This window comes from Lepus europaeus, chromosome 8 (genome assembly GCF_033115175.1).
Source record: "Lepus europaeus isolate LE1 chromosome 8, mLepTim1.pri, whole genome shotgun sequence".
In the NCBI taxonomy this organism is placed as follows: domain Eukaryota; kingdom Metazoa; phylum Chordata; class Mammalia; order Lagomorpha; family Leporidae; genus Lepus; species Lepus europaeus.
In genome coordinates, this window is record NC_084834.1 from 26834676 (window position 1) to 26851793 (window position 17118).

A 17118-nucleotide genomic window follows, 5' to 3' on the forward strand; every position below is an offset into this window, starting at 1 on the left:
CAATTATAGTAAGTTGATGTGAAGTGTTTTGAACTTACACAATCACGTAAACTTATCTTAAACATTGAAGTTTCTTACTATGCATGATGTCTTTTCCCTTTATATTGTAATTGTTCTCAGAGTCAAAAGACCAATGAAAATGTCACTTCTAAGGGCTACTAACATTTGAAGTTTTCCTTAATGTTAGTATGATTTAATGAATACTTACATCAGTGTTTGACTTTTTCACGAGGAAGCTGCAAGCTAGGGACATGAATCTGCAGTTTAAAATATCACAAGCTGTACTAAATAACCGGAAAACTGTAAATCCAAGGATATGCACCCAGATACATAGCAAATCACATAGGTGTTTTTCCCGAGTTATTATTTAATCTATACCCTAGCAAAATTCTAAGAAGTTACAATTGGGTGCATTTTGTGTTTTCTGATATGGAGCAGAAAGAAAATTCCATTCCGTCTTTGTGCTCCAAAGTGTCTTTTCTTTGTATATAGGTAAGGGTTTGTAGATCAATAATCTTGATTTCAGCATGAAATTACATTCTTTTTGCTTGAGTTCCTCCAAGTTATGCAGGCTTCCTTGTTCTCAATCCACTATTTGTTTTTTTCTTTTCTTTTCTTCTATGACTCCAATGAATGCTGACAAGGAAAATTGGGGCAGGTGTTTGGTACAACAGGTGTATCCCTGGATTCAAGTCTGGGCTCTGCTTCCAGTTCTGGTTTCCTGCTGATGTGTACCCTGGAAGGCAGCAGGTGATGACCCACTTGGGTCTCTGTCACTCTTGTGGGAGACTGGAATGGAGTTCCAGGTTCCTGGCTTAAGCGTGGTCCTGCCCTGGCTGTTGCAGATATTTGGGGAGTGAACCACCAGATAGAAAATCTTTATGTCTTTGCCTTTCAAATAAAATGAACATAGACAAATGTGAATTACAAGTAAAATTATGAAAAGCTTTGGTCTTTAATTCTGCCAAAATTTTGGTGTCAGAGAGATACAAATTGGATGGTGATAGGAAAATTTGAACCTGGCTTTATAGGAGTTAAATATTTTTCTCCCCCTTCACCCTTTTTTGGTGTATGATACAGGTAAGGCAGTCCTGTTGATAGTTCATATAAAGGGTTTCAACTAGAAAACTTCCATTGATATTAACAAAGATAAACACATGGTAAAACTGCCTTCCATGTTAAAATACCCATTTATACCAAGATTTCCCTCTCTCTACCTGGTAGTAGCTATGTAAACTCAGACAAAGGGTTTCCGGCCAGAAATATTAAAGCAAACAACTTTGGAGTTTTAAATCAATACAAATAACATGTATTGAATACCTCCAATGTGTATTCTGTGCCCTGAAAGAGCTTCATATTTGATGGGCAGATATTTGACTCTGAAGCACTCTATGATTTTTAACATTTAAACTTTATTATTACTTTTTAAAAGTTTTTTCAAATTTGAGAGACAGACACAGAGAGAGGCAGCATCCAAGTGCTGCTGGTCTGCTCCCCCGGTGTCCTACCACAGTGAGGGCTGGGCCAGGCTGAAGTCAGCAGCCCAGAATTCAATCCAGGTCTTCCAGGTGGGAGACAGGTAGCCATCATTTGCTGCCTCCCAGGATGCACATTAGCAGGATGCTGGACCAGAGAGCAGGACCAGGACTCGGATATGGGATGCAGTGTCTCAATCTGCTGAGTCACATGCCTGCCCTTTGATGTTGCCTTTCACCCTTGAATTGCAATTCAGATCATCAGAAAAATGCCTGCCTCACCTTGGAGTTTTATCTAAACCCACTTACGGCAAACAAATCTTTAACAAATATTTGCAACTACATGAGGTAAGACTTTTCTGAAGACGGACACCCTGGCTTCGTGAATCTCTTTTGACCCTGCCTTTCTGCTGGCAGATGTCCATGTGATGGTTAAAATTGTCTACTTTTCAAGGCCACCTCTAATAACCCTTTCCCCAGGAAACTTATTTCACCTCTCAAACCAACCTATGTCTTTTTTTTTCTTCCGAATCCTCCGGAGCAATTCCTTTTGTTTGACGCCACTTTTGGCTTCACTTTCATTTTAGGGGGCTAGGAGTCATTTAAAAAATTATGACCCGGTGACCTCAAAGGTGAAAAACCACCTTCCGTTGTGTTTCACTAACGCACCAGAAAGAATTCTTTACCGTTAATAGCGGGGATCGAAGAGAGCATGCTCTCTCAAGAGCCCGATGCTCTGTGCCCTATTATAATTTATCTTTCAGCCTGATCTGCCTTTCACACTGGAAAATCACGAAAGGAAAAAACCCCTCGGAGGATCGACAGCGCAGTCAACCCCGCCTCCACGCGGCTGGGAGCAGCTGTCTCCGGAATCTTCCCCTCCTCAGAATGTGGGAGAGGTCTGGTGGGGCGGCAGCTGCCAAGCCCGGAATCCTTCCTATTCCTCGGCGACGCGGCCTCCCCCGCTCCGCTCGCCCGCCCGCCCGCCCGCCGATCGGCAGCAGCTGCCCGGGCATCCCAGTGGACATCTCTCTCCGAGTCGGCGGGCCGGCAGCAGCTGAAGGCGGGCGGGGGTGGGGACTCTGCGCTCCCCTCAGACAGGGACGGCAGCCTCGCTCCTCGGGCGCCGCCACCTCACGGGCTCGTCCAGGTCCCTCAGGTGTCCTTGTCCAAGGCCGAGAAGACACCTTGGCAACGTAGGGGCGGGCTCCCTCCGCGCCCGGAGACCGTACGGTAACTTAACAACAGCAGGCGCGTCAGCAGCGGCGCCTCAGCGCTTGCCCAAGCAAGCGAGCACCTTCCCGGGTGGCGGGGAGCGAGGGGAGCCCCTGAAGGAAAGGTCGCTCCTTTCCTATTTCTCCCGGCGGGGCCGCGCTCCGCGCTACCTGACCGGCGCGCCCGCCGGGGGCGCCCCCTCACGAGCGGTCTTTCCAGGAAGCGCGCGCTCAGCGCCCCCCGCCCCCCCCCGTGAGGCCGCCCGCGCGTCCCTCCACGGCGGCGGCCTCCGCCTTTGCGCCCGCCCGCCCCACCGCCTCGCGCGCTCGCGCACGCGCACGCCGCGCCCCGCAGCCCTCGGCGCTGTCATGGCGGCGGGGAGCAGCTTCAGTGGACGCCGGGACAGCCGCGCGAGCCGTGGCGAGGCGAGCTGTGGCAGTAGCATCCTCAGCACCCGCAGCAGCCTCCGGGGTGGCATCCGTAGCGCCTGCAGCGGCTGCTTTTGCACAGGCGGATCGCAGGGGGTGGGGGCGGGCGAGGAAGCCATGGAGTTCTGTGCAGCCGCGGACTCCCGGGGAGCGGACTAGGGAAACTTGGAGGCTGCGACCAGGTGCACTGACCTCTCTCTCCTCCCTCCTCTCCTCGCCGCCGGGCCTCCCCGGCTGCCTTCCTCCCTCCCTGCCACAACACACACCTCCCTTCCTGGCCCCGTGGAACCTCAGGTGCCTGAGAGAGGTGCTCCAGTCCTCCCCCTGGGCCGAGCGTTGAGAATAATCACCGCCCCCTTCCCCCGCCTTTTCCTGCCCTGGATCTCGCCGCCACCTCTGTCTCGCTGCTCCCGGGCCGGGGGGTAAGGACGGGTCCCGAGGATCCGGGTGAGGAGAAACTTTCTGCCTCTGTGGTGGCGTGGGGGTCCCCTCTGTTCCTGCGACCCCTGTTTTCCCCGAGGCAGTTTCTCTTCGGCGTGCACCTGTGAAGAGAGGTTGCCCTGCGCCTAGAACCTGCGAGAGTGTGGGGGAGGAGTGAACCTGCTCCAGGGCCTCCCGGACCCGCCTTCGCTCAGAACCCAGCTCTGAGCTCGGGGGGGCTGCCTGTGGGGACGCCGTTCGTAACTTATTTGACGGACAATAACTATTTCCCCTCTCCTGCCCCCACCAAACCCAAACCTAGCCTATTTAACATATATTTAATCTTCCAATAGGGTTTGGCGTTGTTGTCAGCCTCGGGGAGAGAGATTGGACAAATAATTCTCCAAGAGGAGGAGGGCGACGCCAAGGACTTTCCGCATCTACTGCTTTTGGGGTTTTCTCCACAAGTTGCAAGAGAGACCCTTTCCGTCTTGGCGTTGCGTGTTTCGTGCTTCCCACTTGGGCAGCGACTGCTGTCCCAGGGTGACTCTGAGTTGTCCTTTCTCGCGAACCGGCCATGGCTAGTGAAGACAGCCGTGTCCCTTCCCCGCCACCAACAGGTGATGACGGGGGAGGTGGAGGGAGAAGAGAAGAAACCTCCGCCGGAGGGGCTGCATTGTCCCTGAAGCCTGGGCTCCCCATCAGGGGCATCAGAATGAAATTTGCCGTGCTGACGGGGCTGGTCGAAGTTGGAGAAGTATCCAATAGGGATATTGTAGAAACTGTCTTTAACCTGGTAAGTAGTTAAATATTTTATGAGCATATACTTTTCTCAGTGGGTTAGAGAACAAGACGTTGAAGTTGAAGCCATGTGCTTTTCTTAGGCTGATGTTGGCATTTTCCATGGATAGGAACACAGAAATTCTACTGACCTAAATGAAACAGTTTCTCGTCCTATTCAGTTTAAAGGGAAACATGCAAACTTAGGTGATCCAGGTTTTGTGAACGTGAACAGATCCCTTTTGTGCTGAAGAAATGTTGCTGTGGGAGTATTTGGGGGGTGGGGGAGGGGTCCCAGGGGCGTCCTCGGTACTTTGGAGGCTTGTATGTCTAAGTCTGCATTTCTCTTTAACATTTAAAGTAAGATCTTGTGACCTTCTTTGGGACTTGAGAGATCATTTAAGTCTTTGAGTCTGCCTAGCTTATGTTTTTCCATAAGAAGTTTTAAGCATAAAATTCTTGTTCAGGGTGCTGATGAAAGATTAATTTGCTGCAAAGTTAGCATTTATTTTTATTTTTGATTAGGTTCATTTTAAAATGTAACTGATGAAAGTTAATCTTTGGAATGAATTTAGGATTACATTTAAAGTGATTTTGTGAGAATTGAATGTCAGCTTGAAAAAAGAATTGAGACAGATTCAGTATAATCTTGTCTTTTGCAAATTTGTGTCCAGCAGTAAGCAATATTTGGTCATTGGAAGTTGTTTGCAACACTACTGTTAGCCATGGATATTATTTTTAAAAAGATGGATATGAAGTACTTTCCTTTTTCCCTATTCCGTTCTTAAAAATGCTTACCATTTTTAATGGAAACTTTTTAGATTTCTTTATCCCAACCTGCATTACCCATCAGTTTGAAGACTCTAAAGGAAAATTGGCCTTAAAATTCTTCCCCCTCTTTCACCCAGCTACCTGTGTTAAATATAACAGGTGGGACCTGATATAAATGGGCAATAATTGTCATAGCCGTTTAGCACCTTTCCCCTTTGCCTCCATATTTTCAAGGTTAGGCTTATTGTAGTCCAGGGCAGTTAATTATTTCCTTCATTGGACCTTTACTGCTACCTGGTAACCTGCAATACAACTTCTAGACTGAGAAAGTAGCTGCATGAAAATTGCATACTTTCAGAGTATGAACAGTTGGCTATTTCTCTACCAGTTTATTGTGTTGGGAGTTTCTATGTAAATACCAACACATACACATCTTTCTTTATCTGAACATTACAGAAATTGTAAGCACTATGCAGAAAGGGAATAGTGTAATGAGCTCTGGTATTCATCATCCAGCTTCAACAGTTATCAACATTTTGGGGCTCTTCTATGTGTGACTTTCATTTGAGAGTCTCAAGGAGATGAATAGTAAATTGACCTACTGCTTTAACTCAAAATAGAGTTGAACTTTCCTTTTTTTAAATTTTTTTTCTAAACCTCATGTCCCTTGGATGAGAAACAAATATATGGTAGTGGTATAGTCCATAATCAGTTGTTTTTGTACAGCATTCTTTGGCAGGAGGATTCAGAATCCTCTATTCTTTAGAATGTGTGTGTGGGGGTGGATGACCAAACATGAGTCACTTGCATTTTCCTCATTAAAGAAAGTCCAGATTCTAGAGTAATAGTTTGCTTATATGCTGCCTAGAACCGTGGGACTGGTGGGGTTTTAAGGTCGTCGGTTAAGTCTTTCACAGGGTCATGTTTACCAAGTAGAAAGGTATCTGTGTGGAAGGAGAGAGAAGGCTGTTCAGTTACAAGTCCTGGTCGCCATCATTCTCTTGTGCAGAGCTGGGGAGGTTGCTGAGAGGATTAGACAGCAGTTTCTCTCCCTCCGTTGACCCTTCCAGTGCTTTCCGTGCTCCTGCGTTGGATGTATGGCATCTTGGCACGCTTTAGAAGGGAAAGTCTTGGGAACTGAAACATTGACCTGATAAATCAGTCTATCTCAGGATTGTTAGTACTGCTTCATCTAAATGCTTGCAACTGAGATGTGTCAGCTTCAGTTTTCATTTTACTCAAAGAAGGAAGTTGTGTTAACTAATAAATTGATAATTTTAAAAAAGTTACTACTATCTGTTGGGTGCTAGTCAGAGGGGCTGGGTGTTTTGGATATGTGATTTAATTCTTCTTTCAGTAACTCTTTGATTACATACCCCAGTACAGTCCATTTTACAGATGAGTAAACTGAGGCATGGAGAGGCCACATAGATTACCTTCAGTGTGATGATTATTAGAATGCAGTCTTTTCAGGAAGATAACTGTCTCCTCCGTTGATGCAGAGTGGTGTTTTTTTCTTTTTTTCTTTCTAAGCAGATATTTGTAGCTCAGGCAGTGCTTTCCTTAAGGACACAAAACTCACTGGTCCTACTAAGTATTAATGTTGAAACCTCCATCAGTAGATTTTTGTTTCTTTTTCTTTTATGTTCAGATAGCGTTCGAGAAGTTGGTTAAAAAAAGACCTTAAAAGTAAAAATAAGTTGTTAGTTGATGTAGTTTTTTCATTCAATATGTGGCTACACAAGTTGATTGTTAACTTGTTTACAGGTAGTACAAATTAGATTAAAACTACTAAAGTTGTGAAAAATACGATGCAAACAAGAATATGTAACATGTCTATGTGATGAAATATTATAGCAATATAAGCCACGAAAAATATCCAACTTACACAAACCCTTGTAATTATCAGTGTCACTGAACCCTCACATATTCTCTTTTATCCTGTCTCCATGGATTTTTCATTAGTAAATATAAGCTCTGAATCTACCATAGCTTTTCTTATTTTTAAGCATATTATTAAATAGAAATATATGTATTACTGAGTACTTTTTACTGATTGAATATTAGCTACTTTAAAGATTTGTATTGTTAAAATTAAACAACCTCTCCTCTTCCAGAGTTGTCCAGATAGTAAGTGGTAGAGCCATATGACTCCTCCAGAGTTCAGTCTTTATAAAATGCTGCCTCCTAGCTTGCTCATATGGCTTGACCTTACAGTGTTATAAATTCTTTTGAAATTTACTACCCCTCTTGTAATGTCCTTGACCAATCTGTTTTGCAGATAAATTTCCGTTAATGGTACACTAGTGTATTCAAGTATTTCAAACTTATGGCCAACTTTTACATTTTTCGTGCTGAAATTTCAAACTGTTCTTTTGCCTTCGTCTGTATGTTAAAGTAATTGTCAAATTTTAGACCTGGAAGAATCAATATATTGGCTTGTTTTCAGGAAGTGCTATGCTTAAGGCTTCCATCACGTATTTAAAGGTGTTCAGTGCTATTTAATTCAAGAATAGTGTTTCTCATGGACTGCTGACAGGTAAAATGTTATGATTTTTAAAAACACATGTATATTTGAAAGGCAGAGATACAGAGATAAACAATTAGATCTCGCATCTGCTGGTTCACCCAAATGCCTCTAGTAGCTGAGGTTGGGCCAGGCTGAGACCAGGAACCTGAAACTCAATTTGGATCTCCCACGTGGGTGGAAGGGACTAAGCCTCTTATTGCCTTACAAGGTGCACATAATCAGGAAGTTGGAGTCAGGAGCTGAGCTAGGACTTGAATCCAGGCACTCTGATATGAGGTGCAGGTTTCCCAAATGTCATTTTGACAATTGTACCAAATGCCCACCTTCTTGTTCAGGAAGTTACTATGTGCTGTTAATTAGAAGGCTAAAACTTAATAGGTAGATTATAATTTTTTGTTACCTGTTAAGTGGCATTTGACATATATCCTGCCAAATATTAATGGTGCAAACTCTGAACACTTGCAGGAGCAGAGCATGCTAAGTCTTTGTATTGACTGTGTACAGAGTATACTTGGTGATCCTAAAGGGGCAGTTGCTATTCTGTTCCAGCTGATTGTTGTCTTGCAGTAATGTAGGCCCATTGATGTCATATATTTTGATTTTTCAGGAAGAATTTTAAATCTAGGGGAGGGTATTGTGCAGCAGGTTAAGTCATCTCTTAGGGTGCCTGCATCCCATATCAGAGTGTCTGGTTTGAGTCCTGGCTCTCTGTGCTTATGATCCAGCTTCCTGCTAATGTGCCTGAGAGGCAGTGGATGATGGCTTAGGTACCTGAGTTCTTGTTGCCCACATGGAAGACCCAGTTGTAATTCTTGGTGCCAGGCTTTAGCCTAGCCTAGCCCTGACTATTTCAGTCATTTGGCGAGTGAACCAGCAGATGAAAGCTGTCACTCTGCCTTTCAAATAAAAAAATTAAATCTAGATTTCAGAAAATAATCTTTTAAAATGTCAGATAAAAAATGTGATCCATATAAAATCATAGGTGGTTACCTTTCAAAGTGTTATATGAACCTTTTATTAGAAAGGTAATTATTCAACATGTTTTTGTTCTGATGTGCAGATCTAGAATTATTTCTTCTTTAAAATCTTCCATCATAAATATAAAGATTAAGAGTAATCCAATCTAGAAACATGCTTGTTAATGAACTTCCTTGATATCAATTTGTAATTATGTTATAAATAATAGAAAACTTGAACTACTTTGAGCACAGTTAAAAGGATTTATAGGTTCATGTATCTGAAGGTAGGGTATGACTTGCAGTTCTACAGTAATATTAAAGGCCCAACTTCTTTCTGTTTTGCTTCATATGATATCAGTTTCAATCTGTTGCAATTCCCCTCGTGATTGTAGGGTGGCTTCCCGTGGTATCTGGGGCCACAGATATTCTTGTTCATATCCCTTGGTAGTGACAACACTTCTGTGTTAATATTCTAAACAAGAGTCTTGACTGGACCACTACATCAAGAGGCTGTCACCACTGAAATGTGTGCTGACCCCCTTAAGCAAGTCAGGACCAACTGCTATACCTAGGAATGGAGTAAGTTTTCTCTGAAGTATGTGGGCTATATGTGGAGGGGTGGATACTCAAAAAAATCTGGCTAAGAAATTGAAAGGGTGAATGGATAATAGCGAGGCAACCAATGATACCCACTATTTTATTCATATCAAATATATATACAAAAACACATGCACAGGTTTATATACGTATTTATTTGAGAGGAAAGCAGGAGAGAGAACTTGAGAGAAAGTGAGAGAGAGAGAGTGAGAGAAAGGGAGAGACAGAATGCTCCCATTTGCTGGCTCACTGTGGCCTGCAGCAGTCTGTGGCCGGGTCTAGACTCAATTCACATCTCCCATCTCAGTGATAAGAACCCAGTTACTTGAACCATCACTGCAGCCTCTCAGTGTCAAGCTGGAGTCAGGAACAAAATTGAGTTTCCAATCTAGACAGTCCAGTATGGGACACAGGTATCTTAACTGCTGTACCACATGCCCATCCCATTCTCTTGTGTTTTAAGTATGTAAATAGAAGAGTAATGTTAAAGCTCTTTGTGTAAAGATGAAAAGAAAAGAAGTCATCCATTATTGTAGCATCCTGTTTTCACCTTGAGCTAGTTTTAAAATCTCTTTATGGATTAGTTATAGCAGGATTAAAATAAGTATGAGGGGACATTGTGGAAAAATAGAATGAAAAGATAAGTTTAGGGATAGGCAGTTGGAGTAGTGGTGAAGATATGGATTAAGACACCACCACATCCCTCTTTAGATTTGAGTCCTGACTCTGCACTGATTCCAGTTGCCTGCTCACAAAAAACCCCGGGAGGCAGCAGGTGATGGTTCAAAGTGGATCCCTGCCACTATGTGGGAAACCTGAATTGAGTTCCTGGCTTCTGCCTGCCTGGCCCTGGCTGTTGTGGGCATTTAGGGAGTGAGCCAGCAGATGTGAACTTTCTCTCCTCCTGTTTCTTTGACTCTTAAATAATATATTTATGTAAAAGTATTTTTGGGGGCCAACATTTTAGCAGAGAGGATAAAGTGGGTGCTCATGAAGGTGACACCCCTTGTGGGTGTCCTTTTGAGTCCTGGCTTCTTTACTTTGGATCCAGTTCCCTTCTAATGTGCTTGGAAAAGCAGTGGAGGATACCTCAAGTGCTTAGGCCCCTGCACCCACATGGGAGGCCCAGAAGTAGCCCCTGGCTCCTGGCTTTAGATTGGCCCAGATCCAACCATTGCTGTCATTTGGGGAGTGAACCAGCAGATAGAGGATTTTTCTCTCTCTCTGTATGTCTTCTCTTTCTAATTCTGCCTTTCAAATCAATCAGTCTTTTTTTTTTTTTTTAAGTATTTTGGTGCAAAAGATTTTTGAAATCCATGCATGTTCTTTTTTATAACATGCATTTTCCGTGAATTTTTTTTTTCACCCTCCAATGGCCGCTGTGGCTGGTGCACCGCGCTGATCCGAAGGCAGGAGCCAGGTTCTCCTGGTCTCCCATGGGGTGCAGGGCCCAAGCGCTTGGGCCATCCTCCACTGCACTCCGGGCCACAGCAGAGAGCTGGACTGGAAGACGAGTGACCGGGACAGAATCCGGTGCCCCAACCAGGACTAGAACCTGGGGTGCCAGCGCCGCAGGTGGAGAATTAGCCTAGTGAGCCGCGGTGCTGGCCACTCCATGAACTTTTTGAAGACCCCTTCTACTTATAAAATTCTTAGAATGATGCATGGCATGTTAAATGCTACTATAGCTATTTACTTTTATTGTAATATCTGTAATTTTATATGGTTGCAGTTGTTGTATCCCAGCATTATCTTATTTATTTACTTAGGTTTCTGATGTCTCATTATTAGCCTTGTTAGTTCTGCAATAGAGTGTATAGTTCTGACAATAGAATTTCTTTTGTGGCTATTGTCATCTTTTAGAGGTAACAATTTTAAAACAGCTCTAATGAGTTATACTTTACATACGATGAAATTCATTCATTGTATGTATGCCATTCAGTTATTTTAAGGAAATTCACAGGGTTTTACAACCATTACCACAGTCTAATTTTAGAATCTTTACATCCTGTGTTGAAGGCACTTTATAGTTTAGGCCATTTTGAGTTATTTTTTGTGTGGTATGAAATGAGGCTAAGAGAAGGGTTTAAATTCATCTTTTTTGTATGTGGCTTCCTGATTGTCCTAGTGCCATTTGTTGGGAGGCTATTCTTTCCTCCATTGAATTGCTTTGGGACCTTTGTCAAAAAGCAGTTGCTAAGACAGGTGTTGTGGTGCAGTGGGTTAAGCTATCACTTGGGATCACAGCATCTTCTATCAGAACACCCGGGATTGAGACCCATCTCTGTTTTTGATCCAGATTCCTGTTAATGTACCTGGAAGGCAGCAGATGATGGCACAAGTATTTTGAATTTTTGCCACCCACTTATTAGACTTGGGTAGAGTTCCTGCTTCTGGGTTAGGCCTGGTCCAGCCCTGGCTGTTGTGGGCTTTTGGGGAGTGAATCAGCTGGTAGAAGATCTTTCTTTCTGTCTTTTGCTCTCTGTCACTTTACCTTTCAAATGAATAAATAAATAAAAACTAAGAAAAAAAAATAAAGTCTTAAAAATTGAAAATATCAGTTGACTGTAAGTGTGAGGATTTATCTGGACTCTTAATTGTTTTCCATTGATCCATATATCTGTTCTCAACATGGTCCAAACTATTAATTACTGTGTATTTGTAGTAAGTTTTGAAGTAGGGAATGTATACCCTTGGATCTTTTTCAAGATGGTTATGGTTATTCTGAGTCCTTTGCATTTTATATGACTTTTTTTTTTTTTTTTTTTTTGACAGGCAGAGTGCACAGTGAGAGAGAGAGACAGAGAGAAAGGTCTCCCTTTGCCGTTGGTTCACCCTCCAATGGCCGCTGCGGCTGGCGTGCTGCGGCTGGCGTGCTGCGGCCGGCGCACCGCGCTGATCCGATGGCAGGAGCCAGGTGCTTCTCCTGGTCTCCCGTGGGGTGCAGGGTCCAAGCACTTGGGCCATCCTCCACTGTACTCCCTGGCCACAGCAGAGAGCTGGCCTGGAAAAGGGGCAACTGGGACAGAATCCAGCACCCCGACCGGGACTAGAACCCGGTGTGCCGGCACCGCAAGGCGGAGGATTAGCCTTTTGAGCCACGGCGCCAGCCTCATATGACTTTTAATATTCAGATTGTCAATTTTTTTTTTTTAAAGCAAGCTGTGATTTTGATAGAGAGGCATTGAATCTATAAATCACTTTGGAGAATATTCAGTCTTCCAGTCCATGAGCATGGACTGTCTCTCCATTGTTTACGTCCTCATTTCTTTTAGCAGTTTTTGAGTGAACATTTTTTTTTTTGCTATTAAGATGCTTTTGTAGGAATATTTGTACATTGAATTTATAGGAGAGAAGTGATTCAAAGAGTGTGAATATTTCTGTAGATCATGAGTAGGTAATTGTTTATTAAGATTAATGATAGGGGCTGGCACTGTGGTGAAGCGGGTAAAGCCGCTTCCTGCAGTGCTGGCATCCCATGTGGGTGCTGGTTTGAGTCCCGGCTGCTTCACTTCCCATCTGGCTCTCTGCTATGGCCTGGGAGAGCAGTAGAAGATGGTCCAGGTCCTTGGGCCCCTGAGCCAGTGTGGGAGACCCAGAAGAAGCTCCTGGCTCCTGGCTTTGTATCTGCGCAGTTCCGGCCGTTGCAGCCAGTTGGGGAGTGGGCCAGTGGATGGAAGACCTCTCTCTCTCTCTCTGCCTCTCCTTCTCTGTCTGTGTAACTCTGACTTTCAAATGAAGAAATAAATCTTGTAAAAAAATAAGGTTAATGCTAATTAAAAGAAAGTTGGGTGAATTGGTGAAACTTTGAAAAGCCTTACGGTTTCCTAGAGGTGATAGAATTGATAATTTAGACCCCTGCAGGTACACAGTCTTGTTTCCATTTGATTTGATGCCAATTGCAAGTCACAGATTGTGTTACCTGTGCTCTGACCAGCCAGCTACAGTAAAGTTGAGAGTTTTACAGCTCCCCACTCAGGTTTAATTAATTTGCTTGAGTGTCTCACAGAACTTAGGAAAACACCCTTACTGGTTTATTTGAAAGGATATTAAAGAGGATACAGATGAAGAGATATAAGAGGGAGGTATGGAGGAGGGGGCAGGAATCCTCATACCTCACCTCTTCAAGCATACCGCCCTAGGAGTCGCCACTTGTTCAGCTACCTGGATCTCTCTGAACTCTATTCTTTGGGAGACTCCATTGCATAGGCTTGATTAAATTATGGACAACTGTGTTGAGATGCAATGGAACAAAAAAGGGTACAGTCTAATGTTAATTGGCTGGGTGGGGAAACCCAGCAAGGCCTGTCTAATTTTTCAGTATTCCTTCCTCGTGGCTATGGGGCAGGGCTCCTGAAATGGAGGTCTCAATTATTTTCAGACAAGGTAGGTCAGAGAATTTTTTAGTCAGCTGCTCTAAGACAAGAACACAGCAGTTCCTATAATATGCTTTTGTAAAGGAAATTCTGGTTTCAAAAAGTTTATTTATTTGAAAAAGTTTTGAAAGGCAGAGTGACAGGGAGGGAGGGAGAGACAGAGTCCTCTTCCATCTGCTGGTGCACTCCCCAAGTGCCCCCAACAGCCAGGGATGGGCCATGCTGAAGCCAGGAGCTGGGGACTCTGGGGTCTCCCCTGTGGGTGGCAAGAACTCAAGTACCTGGGCCATTATCTGCTGTCCAGGCACTTTAACAGGAAGCTGGATTGGAAGCAGAAGCTAGATTGTATCCTAGCACTCCAATATGGGATGCAAACTTCCCAGCCTGTGGTTTACCTTGTTGCACCACAATGCTCACCCTGGAAATTCTGGTTTCTATATCCTGCTTTGGGGAGAGTGTTATGATCCAGGAACTGTGGACAAAAACCTTATAATATACACATTTAAAATTTATTTGATAGTGAAATCAAATGCTCCCATATACAGATTTATTCCCCAAATGCCCACAGCAGGTGAGACTGGACTGGGATCAAGCTAGGAGCCAGGAACTCAACTATTTGAGCCATTACCACTGCCTCACAGGGTGCACGTTAGCAAGAAAGCAGTCAGGAGCCAGATTCAGTAATCAAACCCTGGCATTTCAATATGGGATACAGGCATCTTAACCAACATCTTAACTACTTAGGCCAAATGCTGTACCCCGTAGTGAACTTTTTTTTTTTTCCTTTTTGATCTACAGTGTGTTAGAGAGAGAGGAGAGAAAGAGGGAGGGAGAGAGAGAGGGAGAGGGAGAGGGAGAGAAAACACACCAGTCAAATTGTCAAACAGATCTCCCATTTGCTGGGTCACTCCACAAATGCTTGCGCTGGCTGGAACCAGTCAGACTCAAGCCTGGAGTATGGAATGCAGTCTGGGTCTTTCATGTATAGCAGAGATCCAACTAACTGAGCCTTCACTGTTGCCTCCAATGTTCTGCGTTAGCAAGAAGTTGGAGTAAGGAGTGGAGCTGTGACTTGAACCCGGGCACTGTGATATGGGATGGGGTATCTCAGGCAGCATCTTAACTGCTGTGCCAAATGCCTGGCCCACTAACTAAACTTTTGTTTCTCGTATTGACCTAGTTGAGCTAATCTGGTATGTTTAATTTTTATCCAGTATTTCTTTTCACAGTATATTCTTGACTGTTTTTAATAATATTTCCATGTTTGAAATAAAATGTCCCCAATATGTTTTTGTCTTATTACATATAGATAAGCAATAAAGTTTTAAAATTATCTTTATGTCTCTAGAACTTTCTACAAACTTGGCACTTCAAAAGTTAAATTAAGTGGAAGTGTTTTAATCTTTTCATTAAATACATTACAACAACTATTAGAAAGCCTAGTTACCATTCTTTACTGCAAAAGATACGTTGCTTAAAACCTTAATGCACTTTTCTTTAAATATTTTCTATTTTCTTAGGAAGATATCTGTAGGCAGCCCGAGTTTTTGATCATATAATTTTAAGTTATATCAGTGTTCGTTTTTTAGCTGTGAGAACAATTTTTTTATTTTCAAAATAGTCGCTTTCGGTGCCTGTGTTGTGGCGTAGCAGGTACAGCTGCTGATTGCAATGCTGGCATCCTATATGGAGACCCTTTTGTGTCCTGGCTGCTTCATCTCTAACCCAGCTCCCTGCTAATGGCATAGGAAAAGCAGTGGAAGATGGTCCAAGTGGCTGGGCCTCTGACACCCACGCCTGAGACCTTGAAGAAGTGCCTGGCTTCGGCCTGGCCCACCCCTGGCTGGGGCCATCCGGGGAGTAAACCAGCAGATGGAAGATCTCCCTCTCTCTGTAACCTGACTTTCAAATAAATCTTAAAAAAAAAATAGTCTTTTATAACCTGCTCTTAAAGTAGTTTTTTTTCCTTTTCCTTTAGTATTTTTTTTATTAACTCTTAGCTGATGGAGTGCATACTCAGGAACCCATCTGCATGTTGATTTATGGTGACGTAAAAGCAATTTGGGAGGACATTTAATGCAATAGCTAAGTCACCACTTGGGAGACCCACATTCCATGTTGGAGTCCCTGGGTTTGGATTTGGGCTCTGCTTCTGACCCAGCTTCCTGCTAACGTGTACCCTGGGAAGCAGCAGGTGATAGCTCATGTACTTGGGTTCCTGCTATCCCCTTGGGAAACTGAGGTGACATTTGCCTGGCCCAGTCTCATGTGTTGTGGGCTTGTGGGGACTAAACCAGTGGGGGGTAGATCTCTCTTCACTCTCTGCCTTTCAAGTAAGTAATTGAATGAAAAATTAAAAATATTAAAAATTAGGGACCGGTGCTGCGGCACAGTGGGCTGAGCCTCCGCCTGCAGCGCTGGCACTGGATCAAGTCTCGGCTTCTTCTCTTCTGATCCAGCTCCCTGCTAATGGCCTGGGAAAGCAGTGGAAGGTGGCCCAAGTGCTTGGGTCCCTGCACCCACGAGGAAGACTTGGAAGAAGCTCCTGGCTCCTGGCTTTGGATCAGCCCAGCTCCAGCCGTGCGGCCAGGCACTCCTATCTGGAATGCAGGCATCCTAATCAGGGTCTTGACCATCAGACTGAAAACACCCTTTGGCTTGAATAAAAGTGGTCATTATTTCACAGGTTATAAAATGTGCATACATATAATATATATATATATATAACACATTTAAACTAAATAGCATTTTAAAAAAGTGTTGGTTTAATGTTAATATATAAAGCTCAAGAATCTTGATAGTAATATTGTTAATTTCAAATTAAATTATAATTTTAGAAACAAAATAGGCACCGTTTTAAAAAGATTCATTATTGTCTAAAGTGAAGCAAACATTAAAACAATTCTATAAGGGCACTATAACATTATTGTTATCACCATCAGCTCCTTTTAATTCTTTCTTTCTTAAAAGATTTATTTATTTATGTGAAAGAGTTACAGAGAGAGAGAGAGGGAGAGAAAGAGAGGGAAAGTGAGAGAGAGAGTGAGAGCGAATTTTCTGTCCTTATAGCCACTGGTTCATTCCCCAAATGGGAACAGTGGTGGGGCTGGGCCTGGCCAAAGTCAGGAACCCAGAGTTCCATCCGGGTCTTCCATATGAGTGGCAGGGGTCCAAACACTCAGGCCGTCTTTTCTGCTTTCCTGGAACATTAGCAGGGAACTAGATTGGAAGTGGAGCAGCCAGGACTCCAACTGGCTCTCATATGGGATGGCTCTTAATAATTTTCTTTTAATGTTTGCAGATAGCAATTTAACACACTGTGCCACAATGCTGGCCCCTAAATCTTACAATTTTTATATCTAGAACTTCTGTTGAATTTTTTTCATATTCACATTTTTATGGTTTCTTTTCCTTAGTCATACTTTTGATATCTCTTTTATTGCCTTAAACACAATAACACTTTTATGTTGTGTATCTGATCATTTTTATATTCCTTTGTGTTTGGACTCTGTTTCTGAAAGATTTGTTCTGTTCTGGATGTTTGTTCATAATTTTGTTAATGTGAAA

General features: G+C 43.5%; 1 protein-coding gene across 5 annotated transcripts in view; it reads left to right on the top strand.

Moving 5' to 3' along the window:
- Positions 1-2627: 2627 nt before the first annotated feature.
- LRBA (LPS responsive beige-like anchor protein) overlaps positions 2628-17118 on the top strand; it is a 730178-nt gene continuing 715687 nt past the window's right edge. For 2 of the 5 annotated variants that reach the window (XM_062199506.1, XM_062199510.1), the window contains exons 1-2: positions 3065-3565; positions 3892-4334. In XM_062199506.1, coding sequence (XP_062055490.1) covers positions 4116-4334 — 219 coding nt within the window. In that variant the 5' untranslated portion in view covers positions 3065-3565; positions 3892-4115. Of the gene's footprint in view, positions 2709-3064; positions 3566-3891; positions 4335-17118 lie in introns of those variants that run through there. The other 3 variants (XM_062199509.1, XM_062199508.1, XM_062199507.1) reach the window with 3 other exon arrangements.